Source organism: Cyprinus carpio, chromosome B18 (genome assembly GCF_018340385.1).
Source record: "Cyprinus carpio isolate SPL01 chromosome B18, ASM1834038v1, whole genome shotgun sequence".
In the NCBI taxonomy this organism is placed as follows: Eukaryota; Metazoa; Chordata; class Actinopteri; order Cypriniformes; family Cyprinidae; genus Cyprinus; species Cyprinus carpio.
The window spans coordinates 12,480,527-12,495,619 of NC_056614.1; the positions used below are offsets into that span (position 1 = coordinate 12,480,527).

Sequence of the window (15,093 nt, forward strand, 5' to 3'; positions counted from 1 at the left end):
ATGCTTTTTACTGTCACGTCTTAATGTGTTAAATTAAAACTCAAAATAGTTGATACAAATACAACAAGCATCTACAATCCAAATTAAATGGAATTTAGGCAAAACAAAACTTGTTTTTGGCAAAACAATCAGTGCGAGGAAGCTTCTCACCATTTCTACACCTGCAGGCTGTTTGTGGTACTACAACTAGAAGCACCTCGCAATAATAATATCTTTCACGTATACTAGAAATCAGTCATCTCTCTGCCCTTATTTCAAACGCAGGGGTTTGGTTGCACTAACTACAGTAGTATAATTACATCAGGGAAGTTTACACTGAGTCATTTAGTTCAATCGAAAATCACTGACAACAGTCAGCATACTATGTCTTCGTTTGATATGATATTGGTTTGGTTAGATGTGATGTAAGAGAGAGTAAATGAAATGATGTTATTTTAGTTGGAGTGGGGGGATTTTTTTTAAGTAAGGTTGATCATGGTGTCTGTGATGATGGAGGTGATGTCAGAGCGTACTTCCTGTTTACTGTGAGCCGTGTGAGCTCTGGCTTCCCTGCTGTCCAGAGTAATTCCCGTATTGACCGTAGTACTGGTTCCACCGGTTCTGATTCTGATAATACTGCTTCCACTGCTGTGCATAATGAAGAAAAACATAACTCATCAATAAAAGAACAACTTTTACTGCTTCAATATATTGATCTTTATGAATATAGTCTTACATTTCAATCATCTGATCTAATAAAACAAAATGGGTTTAAATGTTACAGGACCAAAAAGGAGATTATACAACACATTCAAGGAATATTTAGAAATAAAGTAAATACTATCAACAGCTGTGGCATGCAGACAATTATGAACAGTAATTCAGTTTATAAAAAAAGACAGAAAATGCATATATAGTAATGCACTTAGAATCTAAGTCAGACGGTTTAAAAGTAGAAAGCTTGTATTGTTGTTGCTAAAGGTTATTCAATAAAAGGTTTGACCTGTAAAGTTGTCTAAATTGTCCTTTTAGGATGGAACTACTTTTCTAGGTCGATGAAATTAACTTTGTAATTAATGTATGGAGAAATGTAAACAGTAGTTTTGATGGGGTTCGGATCCGGCCGAACCTTAGATTTTTTTTCCAACGAACTGAACCCTAGGCTTGCACTACGCTGGTCGACGTCACGCGGCCGTTGATTACGTGAAGGTGTTTACATGTGGACCGTTCGAATGCATTAGTCTGTGAGAATCTGAAAATGGAACTCGTAAGCAAAAAAAGTTTTGTTTGGCAGTACTTTCAAACAAAAAGAAGGCGATTCAAGTTGAGCTACATGTTCAATTTGTAATGCCGATTTGTCTCGTGGTGGCAAGGACCCTAAGCAGTACACAACATCGCCGCTGTTAAAACATTTGCGTCTAAATCATCCAAAAGAATACGAGTTGTGCATGAAGGAATCTACAGACAGCAGCCAAAATGCAGCAACTTCAGGTACAGCAGAGGAAGGTCAGTCACAGCTAAAAACGTGTGCTAACCAGACGACCATTACTAGCTGGAATAAGGATGCGAGTAGGATTCGGTATTCGGATCAGATTAGAAGCTTTCAAAACTGTTATCAGTTATCAGAGCAAAAGTTGTTTTTAATCACAGAACATTCCTTGTAACTCACCTGTTGATCCTGCTGATTGTAGTTCTGCTGGTTATATGATTGTCCAGCTCCTCGATTGTCGTGGTCACCTTGCCCATAATCTTGGTATCGGTTGTAGTTATAGCCTTGGTTGTAGCTGCCCTGGTTGAAGCCTTGACTGTAACCCGGATTATAGCTCTAAAAGAAATGTGGGAACAAAACAAAAAGACATAAACACATCTGATGAAGATAAATGTCTGTCACAGATACACAGCTGTGTACAGACTCACTTGGTTATATCCCTCTTTGTTATAGGAGCTATAGCGGTTGCTATTGTAGCTTCCTCCAGACTGATGGCTGCTGCTGTATCCATCTCGCCCGTCTCTGTGATTCCCTCCCCAGCGGTTCTGATTGTAGCCATCACGGTTATAATCTGACAAAAGCAGAGAGCAAGAGCTTGCCTCGAAAAACACTAATGACAGACTTTTGAATTAGTTGACACCCTAATAAGTTCAATTCACCTCCCCTGTAGCTTCCTCCAGGGCCTCCTCTCGACCCTCTGTGGTTGTCATACCGCTGGAAGCTGCTTTCGCGTCTGTGTAGCCCGTAATCAAAGCGTTTCTCAGGTGGCGGACCAGCCTTCCGGCCCTCCTCATTGTACCGCTTGATTAGCTCATTAGCCTCTTCTCTTTGCAGCTCAACGAAGGTCACTTCATCCAGAAAGTCTCCAACCTTTGGCAGCACAAAGTTGGCCAATGCCATGGAAAGGGGAAAGAAGTTAGGATAGATCACACCACCAGAAGACACTTAAAAGAAATTTGATAAAATTCTGATATCACAAAATATTGCTAAAAGAAGATGGGAAAATGATGCAAGACAGACACTACACAATGAACACTACTGCAAACCAAGTGCAACCTCAAAAACATGGTTGGAAAAAAGGGATGTGTCTATTTACAGTGGTGCTCAAAATGATCTTTTGCTGTAGTGTGTCAGTAGGAATTATCAGTTTACATTTCCAAACATTCATTTTGTTAGTAATTGTGATAATCCGGTGAGATTTTCACATGCGTGACAAGGAGCCTGACAACAGTCAGGGGTCCACACAGAGATCTGATCTCATCATCATCATCGTTCAGTCTGTCTGGAGTGACATGAAGAAACAGAACAAACTGAGACAGACTCAATCCAGAAGAACTGTGGCAACATCTCCAAGATTCTTCAAGAGACCTACCTGTAAAGCTCTTGTGTAAAAATGCTGTAAAATGAGGATGCTGTCAAAACAATGTCAGAAATAGATTTTCTTTATCAATTAACTTCTATTAACTAAATTAAATCAACATTTGGTGTGACCATCCTATGCATTTAAAGCAGCTTTTGCCCTCGGTGCACTTGCACGTAGTTTTCCAGGTAGCTTTGCAGGAAGGTTTCTTGAAGCATCTTGGAGATGTTGCCACAGTTCTTCTGGATTTAGTCTGCCTCAGTTTGTTCTGTTTCTTCACATTCCAGACAGACTGAATGATAATGAGATCAGGTGCCAGTTGCATAAACTTAAAACTAAACTATTCTTTTATGTAACTGAATTTTAAAAATTATCACCAGTTTTAAAGAAAAAAATGTGGGTGACTAACCTTTTAGGCAACTGGGCCCAGACGTCTGTGTGGAGCACTGGCTGTTGTGAAAAATCTCACTGGATTATTACAATTAATGGCAAAATGAATGTTTGTAAATGTAAACAGATATTTCCTACTGACACACTATAGCAAAAGATAGAAATAACTGACTTAAACCCATTTTTAGCTGGTGAAAATACTAGTGTCCTAATTATTTTAGCCACCACTGTATTGAATTCTTATTTTAAATGACATTTTTAATGATAATGCACTTGCTTGGTTTGCAGAATCTCATGTATCATTAAGACACAGAGGATCCAATCAAACTGAGGACAGAGGTCCTAGACATGAAGCTCTTTTCTTTGATTAAGTACTATGTATTTTTACGGTTTTAATTACAAACCAAAAAGCAAAAGTGAAAAAATCTGTTATTTCTATTTTTTTCCAAAGCAGTGCTCCTACCTTTCATTTCTAAAACAGCATGATCCGGCACATCCTTCCCTTCCTCATGAGTTTGCTTAAACGTTCGCTCTTTGAAATCCTCGTCCGTGGGACAAACTACAATAGCCTTGCGTTGAAACCCTTCAAAAGGACGCATTTTTCGTCTCTGGGCTGACCCATATACATTTGTCTAGCAATAGTGAAAAGAAAGAAGTAAAAGCTGTTCATTATTGTTACTTTTGTGTGGCTTTGCTCTTCCCCGGAGGAAATCTGGAACCCTGCAATGAAGTGAGAGTGGTTTTTCCTTTCTTTACCTGTACCTACTGATGAACCTTTACAAGACCTCACACTTAATAACTACACTTCTTAAAATTGAATGCAAATAAATGTCACCTATATACACAAAATATTTCAAATAAGAGTTTTCCCCATTCTAAAAGGGTCTCCTTCACTTACCTTGACTCATGCGTCTCTTTGTGGTGCTTCAGGTCTATAGACAGACATACATCACTTACCTGAGAATATTCACAGCCATGAAAAGCCAAGAAGCCACTTACCTTGTTACTGAAACAACCCACAGGATAATGGAGGTCTATTTAAAACCAAGTCTATTTCTTTTATAATTAGTACCTCAATAAAATGTGCTTTCTTACTCACCAGGCTGAGATTACTTGTCTCTCAACATCTTATTACAGTCTTGGACTATCAGTACATTATCAGAGAGTTCAATGTAATTGAAAATGCAAGATAATGTAAATGCTAAACATGAACATGTTTGACATTAATAACTTTTCTGACACTGCAATATACAACATTCAGTCAAAAGCTGCTTCTTCTACTCAATCACACTGTGACCTCCTGAAAGATAAATAAATAACAAATTAGAAGAAAAACAGAAGAGGTCATTCACAGCTGTCTTCAGTGGGAATCATAGGAATGTGTTTGCAGTACCTGATCTAAGATGTAGTTCCGTCTTTTGCGGGAAGCAATCTGGATCATTTGGTTCAGGCACTGAGTGGCCCGCTGAATCAGGATGTCCCAGCGCCCAGAATAGTTTCGCTGGCGACGCAATCCCATCACCTAAGACCATAACAGAACCATAAAAATATCATAAAAGGTTGTTTTTTAAGCAACATGCACTCATGTAAAAAAAAAAAAAAAAAAAAAAAAAAAAAAAAAAAAAAAAAAAAAAAGGGGGTCTGTAAGATTTTTTTTTAAATATATATATATTTTTAAATAAGGCTCTTATGTTCACCATGTATTTGATCAAAAATAAATGAAAAACAATAATACTGTGTAATATTTTTACAGTTTAAAATAACTTTTCTATTTTAACATGTAATTTATTATAATGTAATAAGTTTAAAAAAGCATTTATTTAAAACTACTTATTATAAATGTTTTCAAAAAATCTTACTGAGCCTAAACTTTTGAAGAGTAAAATGTACATTTTTATACAATTATTTACATCACAAATTTATAAATAAAGTAAAAAAAATAATAATAATCTGTTCCATTCCATTGCACTTGTTTTTGGACCCAAGAACATGATTTCTTTTCAATTGTGAACCTTAAAACACATTTAAACATGCTGATCCTACCTTCATTTTCTCCATGATGGCGTTTGTGCAGGGTGTTTTATTTTTTTTTTGTGTTTTTATCTGTGTGTTTTTTTGTGGATGTTGTTTTTTTACCGCAAGCAGGAAGACCAACCATCATCAGTATCTACACACAAAAGTGATATTCTCTGGACTGCACGCATTTATTTGAGACCATACAGGTCCTTCTCAAAAAATTAGCATATTGTGATAAAAGTTCATTATTTTCCATAATGTAATGATAAAAATTAAACTTTCATATATTTTAGATTCATTGCACACCAACTGAAATATTTCAGGTCTTTTATGGTTTTTAATACTGATGATTTTGGCATACAGCTCATGAAAACACAAAATTCCTATCTCAAAAAATTAGCATATCATGAAAAGGTTCTCTAAACGAGCTATTAACCTAATCATCTGAATCAACTAATTAACTCTAAACACCTGCAAAAGATTCCTGAGGCTTTTAAAAACTCCCAGCCTGGTTCATTACTCAAAACCGCAATCATGGGTAAGACTGCCGACCTGACTGCTGTCCAGAAGGCCATCATTGACACCCTCAAGCGAGAGGGTAAGACACAGAAAGAAATTTCTGAACGAATAGGCTGTTCCCAGAGTGCTGTATCAAGGCACCTCAGTGGGAAGTCTGTGGGAAGGAAAAAGTGTGGCAAAAAAACGCTGCACAACGAGAAGAGGTGACCGGACCCTGAGGAAGATTGTTGAGAAGGACCGATTCCAGACCTTGGGGGACCTGCGGAAGCAGTGGACTGAGTCTGGAGTAGAAACATCCAGAGCCGTGTGCAGGAAATGGGCTACAGGTGCTGCATTCCCAACAGAGAAGCAGCACTGGACTGTTGCTCAGTGGTCCAAAGTACTTTTTTCGGATGAAAGCAAATTTTGCATGTCATTCGGAAATCAAGGTGCCAGAGTCTGGAGGAAGACTGGGGAGAAGGAAATGCCAAAATGCCTGAAGTCCAGTGTCAAGTACCCACAGTCAGTGATGGTCTGGGGTGCCATGTCAGCTGCTGGTGTTAGTCCACTGTGTTTTATCAAGGGCAGGGTCAATGCAGCTAGCTATCAGGAGATTTTGGAGCACTTCATGCTTCCATCTGCTGAAAAGCTTTATGGAGATGAAGATTTCGTTTTTCAGCACGACCTGGCAACTCTCCTGACCTTAACCCCATAGAGAATCTGTGGGATATTGTGAAGAGAAAGTTGAGAGACGCAAGACCCAACACTCTGGATGAGCTTAAGGCCGCTATCGAAGCATCCTGGGCCTCCATAACACCTCAGTAGTGCCACAGGCTGATTGCCTCCATGCCACGCCGCATTGAAACAGTCATTTCTGCAAAAGGATTTCCGACCAAGTATTGAGTGCATAACTGAACATAATTATTTGAAGGTTGACTTTTTTTGTATTAAAAACACTTTTCTTTTATTGGTCGGATGAAATATGCTAATTTTTTGAAAATCATCAGTATTAAAACAATAAAAGACCTGAAATATTTCAGTTGGTGTGCAATGAATCTAAAATATGTGAAAGTTTAATTTTTATCATTACATTATGGAAAATAATGAACTTTTTCACAATATGCTAATTTTTTTAGAAGGACCTGTATATACTACCATTTAAAAGTTTAGGGGACCTATGTTTTGTTAATGTTTTTTGAAAAGTCTCTTATGCACACCTAGGGTGAATTTATTTGATCAAAAATATAGTCTAAATAATATTGTGAAATATTATTTCAAATTAAACAACAACAAAAAATGTATTCTAAAATGTCATTTATTTCTATAATGGCAAAGCTACATTTTCAATAGTCTTCAGTGTCACAATATCCATCAGAAATCATTCTAATATGCTGCTTTGCTGCTAACAAAACAAAACATCTTACTGACCCAAACATTTTGAATGACTGTGTATCTATCTACTGTAAGATTTTGTCAAAGATGTCAAATAAGACAACGTTTGTCTTAAAGATGTTACATAAAACTTCACTGCAAAAGCAAAGGGAAACTAAATCTAATGCTCACACTAACTGTATGAAGCTAATAAATCAGGAGAATTTACCTCACAATCAGATTTGTTGGAGGGACCAACAGTTCCTCTGACCCTGTTCTCTATGTTGGCGGCCCCAATCAAAGTGTAGCCATCTTGCAAAGGAAAAAAAGGTTCTGCTCGCTGGCCAAAGTTAAACTCAACAGAGCAGTTCTTCACAAGGACGTGAGGATACAGTGCACGACCAGCCAGTTCTTCTTTAGATACGCGAAATGCCACATCAAGCCACTTCCCGTTCTTTGAGAAAGCCATTTCCACCTGTTCATGACTGTCAAAGTCCTGCAAAAGACACTTATGTGACTATATATTTATGTCAACTACTTTATTTAGGTAGTTACATGTTTGTTATTTTGGTTTTCTTTCATTATTCTCTCGAATCCAAAACCTAGTAAGCTGGGTGAATAGGGTGTCATGTTGTTAGCTTGTTAGCTTAGCAACATGCTAATGCTAAACTCAATTAGAATCTATTTGTGCAACACCTGAAATTGCAGCCTATGTAGTTTGTTCCAAATCAGTCACTTATAAGATGATAAATAAGATGAAGACACAAGGTATGGTTACATTTACTGTTTGCTTGACAAATTTCATAGGAGAAAGAAAGTGCTTGCCGATGAATGATACCAAAAAACAACAACGATGAAATAAACATTCAAAGCTAGCTGCCAGCTAGCAAACAAACCAATCCTAAATAAGTGCTTTCCAAATAGCCTTTGTTTTATTTGTCACTTTTTATATTCAAGTGAAGTTTTATACAAAACTGGCTGAGTAGATACTACTAGAATGAGCGCTTTTATCCATTGCGGATCTTCAGTTTTAGAGCTGCGAATCTCTGCCCACCGGAGATTACTGCCGAACCAAGAGGCTTACAACTTTTCAGTGCTGTAAAGTCATGTGAACGTTAATCAAATTTGAAACCAACGCAAAATTCACGTAGTATAATTTCTTAACCACTGGAAGCCTATCAAGCAAAATTCATCATGACTTGATTTTGTATGATAAATTTCAAGTAGTGGTAAATGTGACTGCACCTTAATCTTGCAGTATACAGCAAAAGTTTGACCAGGTTTTGCAACAGAGACACTGATTTAACAGATTCCAGAAGAAAGGTAAGAATAGCCCTCACAACATAGCATCCAATGACATCGCTTTCACCAAATTTCTCTCTGTAATCTTCAAATTTGCAACAGGTAGACTTCTTCCCTGTTCCGCCATACCCATAAGAGAACGCCTCCTCTCCTGAAACAAAGAAATTCCTAAAATAAGAACCTAGAAAGATCATTTCTATAAACTAACCCATGTGAGTGTACTTGTGATTCCTCACCAAGCTGTGTGCTGCAGGAATCCAGAGACCACCCAACTCGCACGACATGAGGGTCAGGTTCACTGCCGGGAAGATGCTTGACTGGTATATACTCCATAACCTGGAGACAAAAACCAAGATTATGTAAACTATTAAGTTAATTTGAAAGTTAAAAAGATAGTTCACCCAAAAAATTTAAATTCTGTCATTGGGAATCACTCACCCCCATGTCGTTCCAAACCCGTAAGACCTTCGTTTACCTTCAGAACACAAATTTAAGATATTTTTGATGAAATCTGAGAACTTCCTGACCCTCCATAGACAGCAAAGTATTCTCATAGCTTCATAAAATTACAGTTGGACCACTGATGTCACATGAGCTATTTTAACGATGTCCTTACTATGTTTCTGGGCCTTGAACATGTCAGTTGCGTTGCTGTCTATGGAGGGTCAGAAAGCTCTCGGACTTCATCAGAAATATCTTAATTTTTGTTCCGAAGATAAACGAAGGTCTAATGGGTTTGGAACAACATGATAGTGAGTAAATAATGACAACATTTTTGGGTGAAATATCCTTTTAAATAAAGAGAAACAACTAATCTGAACTACCATTCAAAAGTGTGGGTTAAGTAAGATTGGAAAGAAATGAATACTTTTATTCAGCAAGGATAGATTAAATTGATCAAATTTGACAGTTAAGATTTATAATGTTACAAAATATTTTTATTTTGAATAAATGTTGTTCTTTCTGTTTATTAAAGAATCCTAAAATAGTATCACAGTTTACACAAAATTATTTTAATTTTAAATAATATTTCACAATATTACTATTTTGAAAAAACAGTGCAGACTTGGTAAGCCTAAGCATATAAACATTAAAAAATAACTCAATTTTTTGAAAGGTAATGTACATTACCTTCAGCTCATAGCACACGCGTCCCTTGTTTACACCATACGTTGCTCGTGCTCCAGACCATAGGTAAGCAAACCCCTCAGTGGTTAAAGGACAGCCGCTGCAACGGTCCCGAGAGACTTTGAAGTGCAAGTCACAGTTATCTGTCGAGGTTTACAGAGAGAATTCCATTATTATTTCTATTATAGAGATATCATAAATCATAATTACACAAAACAAGCCCTCACACATACAAGTGTCAATGACCACTAGAGTGCCATCAAAGTCTTCCTCATCCTCATCAGCAGATGGCAGAGGTGAGCGGGACCTGTGATAAAACATAGAAAATCACAATGTAAATGTTACAGCACTTGTTAGTGTGCATTAAGTCAAAATGCTTATGGTTATATAGGATTAAACAAAAGCACTGTGATAAAGTCACCTCCTGTCTTCACGGTGTTCATAATAGCTGAAACCGTGGCTCTCATCATAGCGCCTCTTGTGGCCATAATGTCCATGTCTGTCCTGTTCAGTCTTGATCTCTGTATTCTGCTGGCTCTCCAGATCTTCCCATTCACTGCTGGGGGCCAGTCGCTGCTGTCCTTGTTGCTCCATCTTTATCTCACCCTCATTTTTCACCTTTACTGGTGCCACTTCATGTTTTGTTAAACAATAAAAATTCAATATAAAGCAGAGGTTCTCAACCAAGGGGGCAAGCTATGCCACAGCAAACTTCCAAATGGTCCTCAAAATGACTTAAAATGATTTAAAACAAGGATTAAATTATACGAAAACAACTGAAATTAGTAAAGCATATATTAACTACAAAGTAAATTAATAAAAAACTTTTGGAAGTTGGACATTTTATAATGAATACACATATTTCTAATTCAGCCAAGCTCTAAAATAATTGAGGCATCAGGCAGACATTGTGAGTAAAAACGTACTCGGTAAAAATCATTAACCTTGATTATTTTAGAAAATCACAAACAACTAAAAGAGACCTGGGCCCGGGGTCAAATACGTTTGTCAGCAACAGGGAGCCTGTCAAAATCTAGAGAATGCAATAAAGTTAATAATCCAATACAGTGATTTCCCAATCAAAATTTGGGCAAAAGGCAAACTTTGATTAATTTTATGATTATAAAGATAATAAAAAACATGTAGGAAATGCAAATGCTAAACTTTATATAAATCTGCAATAATGAAATAACAACAATTTGACCTATTTTTCAGTACATACCATAAGGTGGAGAAAATTGTCCTCATTTGTAAGTCACTTTGGATAAAAACGTCTGCTAAATGACTAAATGTAAATGTAAATAAGTGGACGTCCATGACATGTGGAGTCCCACAAGGCTCAATTCTTGCACCGCTCTTGTTTAGCCTGTATATGCTCCCACTAAGACAAATAATGAGAAAGAACCAAATTGCCTATCACAGCTATGCTGATGATTACCCAGATTTACCTAGCCTTATCGCCAAATGACTACAGTGCCATTGGCTTCCTCTGCCAATGCAATGATGAAATTAACAGTAGGATGTGACAGAATTTTCTTCAGTTAAACAAGGAAAAAACTGAAGTCATTGCATTTGGAAACAAAGATGAAGTTTTCAAGGTGAATGCATACCTTGACTCTAGGGGACAAACAACTAAAAATCAAGTCAGGAATCTTGGTGTGATTCTGGAGACAGACCTCAATTTCAGTAGTCATGTCAAAGCAGTGACTAAATTAGCATACTATCATCTAAAAAATATTGCAAGAATTAGATGTTTTGTTTCCAGTCAAGACTTGGAGAAACTTGTTCATGCCTTTATCACCAGCATGGTGGACTATTGTAATGGTCTTCTCACCGGCCTTCCCAAAAAGACCATTAGACAGCTGCAGCTCATCCAGAACGCTGCTGCCAGGATTCTGACTAGAACCAGAAAATCTGAGCATATCACACCAGTCCTCAGGTCCTTACACTGGCTTCCAGTTATATTTAGGATTGATTTTAAAGTACTTTTACTTGTTTATAAATCACTCAATGGCTTGGGCCCTAAATACATAGCAGATATGCTCACTGAATATAAACCTAACAGACCACTCAGATCATTAGGATCGAGTCAGTTAGAAATACCAAGGTTCACACAAAACAAGGGGAGTCTGCTTTTAGTTGTTATGCTGCCCGCAGTTGGAATAAGCATCCAGAAGAGATCAGATGTGCTAAAATAAGTCACATTTAAATGCAGACTCAAAACTCATCTGATTAGCTGTGCATTTATTGAATGAGCACTGTGCGATGTCCAAACTGATTGCACTATAATGTATGCATAATAATTTTCTATTCTTAACTGTTTTAAACAAATTTCACACCTCTTAAATCAATTTTTAAGTAATTTTCAAAGTTTTAAAATTCCTTGTTTTATTGTTGTAATTATTTTTTTATTATAATTATTTTATTTTATTTTATGTTTTATGTACCATTGTGTATGAAATGTGCTATATACATAAACTTGTTTATTTGTGTTTTCAAATGTGTCTTTATTTGTGAAAACTATAAGAAAATAGAATGTGAAAATAACAAGCTATTTTTCATATTGCTAAACTGGTATACTTGTGCTGAAGTCCAACTGAAGATATACTGAACTATATTTGACTGTGTTAAAAATGGAACTTTTGCAAATATTCTTTAGGTACACTTTAAATATCTTGCATTTAAATATAATACAATCCTCATCAATAGTGACACTGCAACACATTTTAGGCTTAATACTGAGAAATGTGCATTGTGCACAAGTAGTACTCCAATTAAAGTTGAATTATAATTTTTATATTTATATAAGTATAGAGTGATATGTCAGTAAATAGACAATAAATAAAGCAAATAAAATGTTAATAGATTTGAACTAGTATGAAATAAATGTATTTTCAATACACATTACTATTTTACTAGGGTTTGTAATAAAAAAATATGATAGCAAATACCATTAATTGAATGATACTGAAGTAAGGAATTGCATAACTAATTATTATTAACAACAATAATAATAATAATAATCCCTTCTCTGCATTCTGTCTCTTGTGGCTAAGCAGTAACTGAGTGCCTATATGATATACTAGTAGAATGCAAGTTATTGGTTACTACCTGCTAGCTAGCTAGACCTCACTGACACTTCATTTTCTCCATCATCATCCAGCTCTTTGTCACAAAATAAGCTTAATAATAAATCTTCAGTAGATGTAGAGAAAACTTTAGAGAAAACTGCTGTCTTCTCATGGTTGACCTACCAGGCTTACTTGTTGTGTCAGCCATTTTGACTCATGTGCTATCCACAGGCTTTACCCTCAATGCCAAAGTGGCGTAAGTGCAGTAACGCCCTTTTGGCACCAACTGGCTTAGTATTTCTAATGTTTCTAATGAATAACTCCAAAATGATTGAAGATGTGTGAGGAATTCACTTGAGTCCTTTTGGCAGTAGAAACAGCTCATCAAGAGCTTTCATTTGATATATATATCTCCATTTTACCCAAAATGTTACTTACGCCCTTCTGGTTCTCACCCCTTGTAACTTGTAATTACGTTTACATGAACAAGCATTGAGTCACAAAATTCAAAACTGCTGATGAAATGCATTCCGACAAATGCCACTTGCAGTCTTACCCTCTTTGGCAGCCTGTTGCACATCCACAGTCTCTGGTTTATTTTCATCTTTAGAGACTTCAGAAACGCTGGGGTCTATATAAGAGCCCTCTTTCTCAGCAGCCATCTGCCCTTGATCAGAACTCTCAGCATTCCCAGCCTCTGCAACACCTGTCACAGGCAAACAAGCAATGAGATCACAAATGTTTCGGCTGAGTGTGTTTTCATTTTCATTAGTCAAAGCATGCATCAAATGATCTTCATGCATGCAAACTCGACTACCTGTTTCTGTCTCATCATTGCAGGTGGGTTCCTTTTCAGCCTCAAGAGCCGCCTGCAGCCGCTCCACCAGATCCACTTTGAGGCCTCGGGTGTCCAGCCCACGCTTCTGCAACTCCTCTTTCAGCTCATTCACTTTCAGTTTCTTCACATCCACATTCATCATGCATGACATAGCGAGAAGCTCTCGCTCCTAAACCTGCCCAAATGAATGTGTCAAATCATCAATATATGCTGATGCATATCCACATCTGTGTTAGCTGATTTTTAGCATCTGTCTAAACTGGTCACTAGCTGACAGCTTCAAAAACCAGCTTAACAACCTTATTGCTGATCCAAGCAGGTCTCACAAAAACGACCAGCTCAGACTTGCTAGAAACCAGTTATCATGTTTCATAAACCAGCTAGACCACTTTAGGATCATGTAATAGCTGGTCTGTTGCTGGTGGAAGATATGGTCTATCAGCTTTAATCAGTTAAAGGGGTCATATGATGCGATTTCAAATTTTCCTTTCTCTTTGGAGTGTTACAAGCTCTTAGAAGATCTGTGAAGTTGCAAAGACTAAAGTCTCAAATCCAAAGAGATATTCTTTATAAAAGTTGAGACTCGTCCACGCCCCCTGAAATGGCTCATTCTAACATGCCCCCACATCTCTACGTCACTGTGTGGGAAGATTTGCATAACCAGATGTTCATGCAAAGAAATCTCTACATCACTATGTGGGAAGATTTGTGTTAAGAGGCGCAGATTTTCAGTCACACGCTTGAGGCATTCGGCCAATCACAACGCGCTGGATAGCTGGCCAATCACAGCACACCTCGCTTTTCAGACCGCGTTTCAGAAGGCGGGGCGTAGAGGAGAAACAATAATGTACAGTATGTGGAAAATAAGGTTTTTTATTTTTTTTAACCTTAAACCACATAAACACATTTCATTACACCAAATACCCAAAATAATGTTCTTTTTAGCAGCATCATATGACCCCTTTAATAACCATCTTAACTTGGACCTACTAATGACATGGTTAGACCAGATAGAAACCAGCTAACATATAATTTTCCAAAACACAGCTAAACCGACAGAGTGGGACATTTACCCAGCTAATTTGCTAAATCATGTGCACACATAAGTTGAGTAGTAAATGCATTTGGCAAACAGGCACATCTACTGTAATTCAATAAATGCATTCACATTATGATGTAATAATGAGAAATGACCCATGCACATGTCTGGTTTGTCAAGCTATGAATGTATGTTATGCCAGCTAATGTTAGCTCATGAAAATGGACGTGCATTTCTCTAATGCAAATTCTAAAATGTCGGTTAAAAAGGTGTCATGAGCTTACCAAAGCACAAGCTCTTGGTTAGTTGAAGGAGAGTGTTTGAGTAAAGAAGGACAGTTAGCGCAGGCTTCAGTACAGAGCAGCAGAAGACATACTGAATGTTGTCCAAAGTGTTTCTGAGTGCTGCCACCTACTGGACACATCTGGAATATACTGATAGTTCAGTCATTATCAAGCCCAGTCAATGTCTACTAATGTTACTCTTTTTAAATCTAATTTTACCCAATTAAATATAACATGTGCCTCGGTAAAGAAATCGAAATATTTTTGTAGGCAAAACTAAAGTGTCTTGACTAAAGCACATTATGAAGTGCATGAAACATTTGTCAGG

General features: G+C 37.1%; 1 protein-coding gene across 1 annotated transcript; it reads right to left on the bottom strand.

Moving 5' to 3' along the window:
* Positions 1-462: 462 nt before the first annotated feature.
* Positions 463-15,003, bottom strand: hnrnpul1 (heterogeneous nuclear ribonucleoprotein U-like 1). The gene is given in 17 exon segments (XM_042743871.1): positions 463-627; positions 1,649-1,804; positions 1,897-2,039; positions 2,128-2,358; positions 3,682-3,850; positions 4,612-4,740; positions 5,262-5,289; positions 5,291-5,385; positions 7,333-7,599; positions 8,444-8,556; positions 8,642-8,741; positions 9,537-9,676; positions 9,767-9,840; positions 9,955-10,165; positions 13,161-13,310; positions 13,422-13,617; positions 14,766-15,003. Coding segments are annotated over 16 exon segments (2,286 nt in total). The 5' UTR covers positions 13,594-13,617; positions 14,766-15,003; the 3' UTR covers positions 463-519.
* Positions 15,004-15,093: the final 90 nt, after the last annotated feature.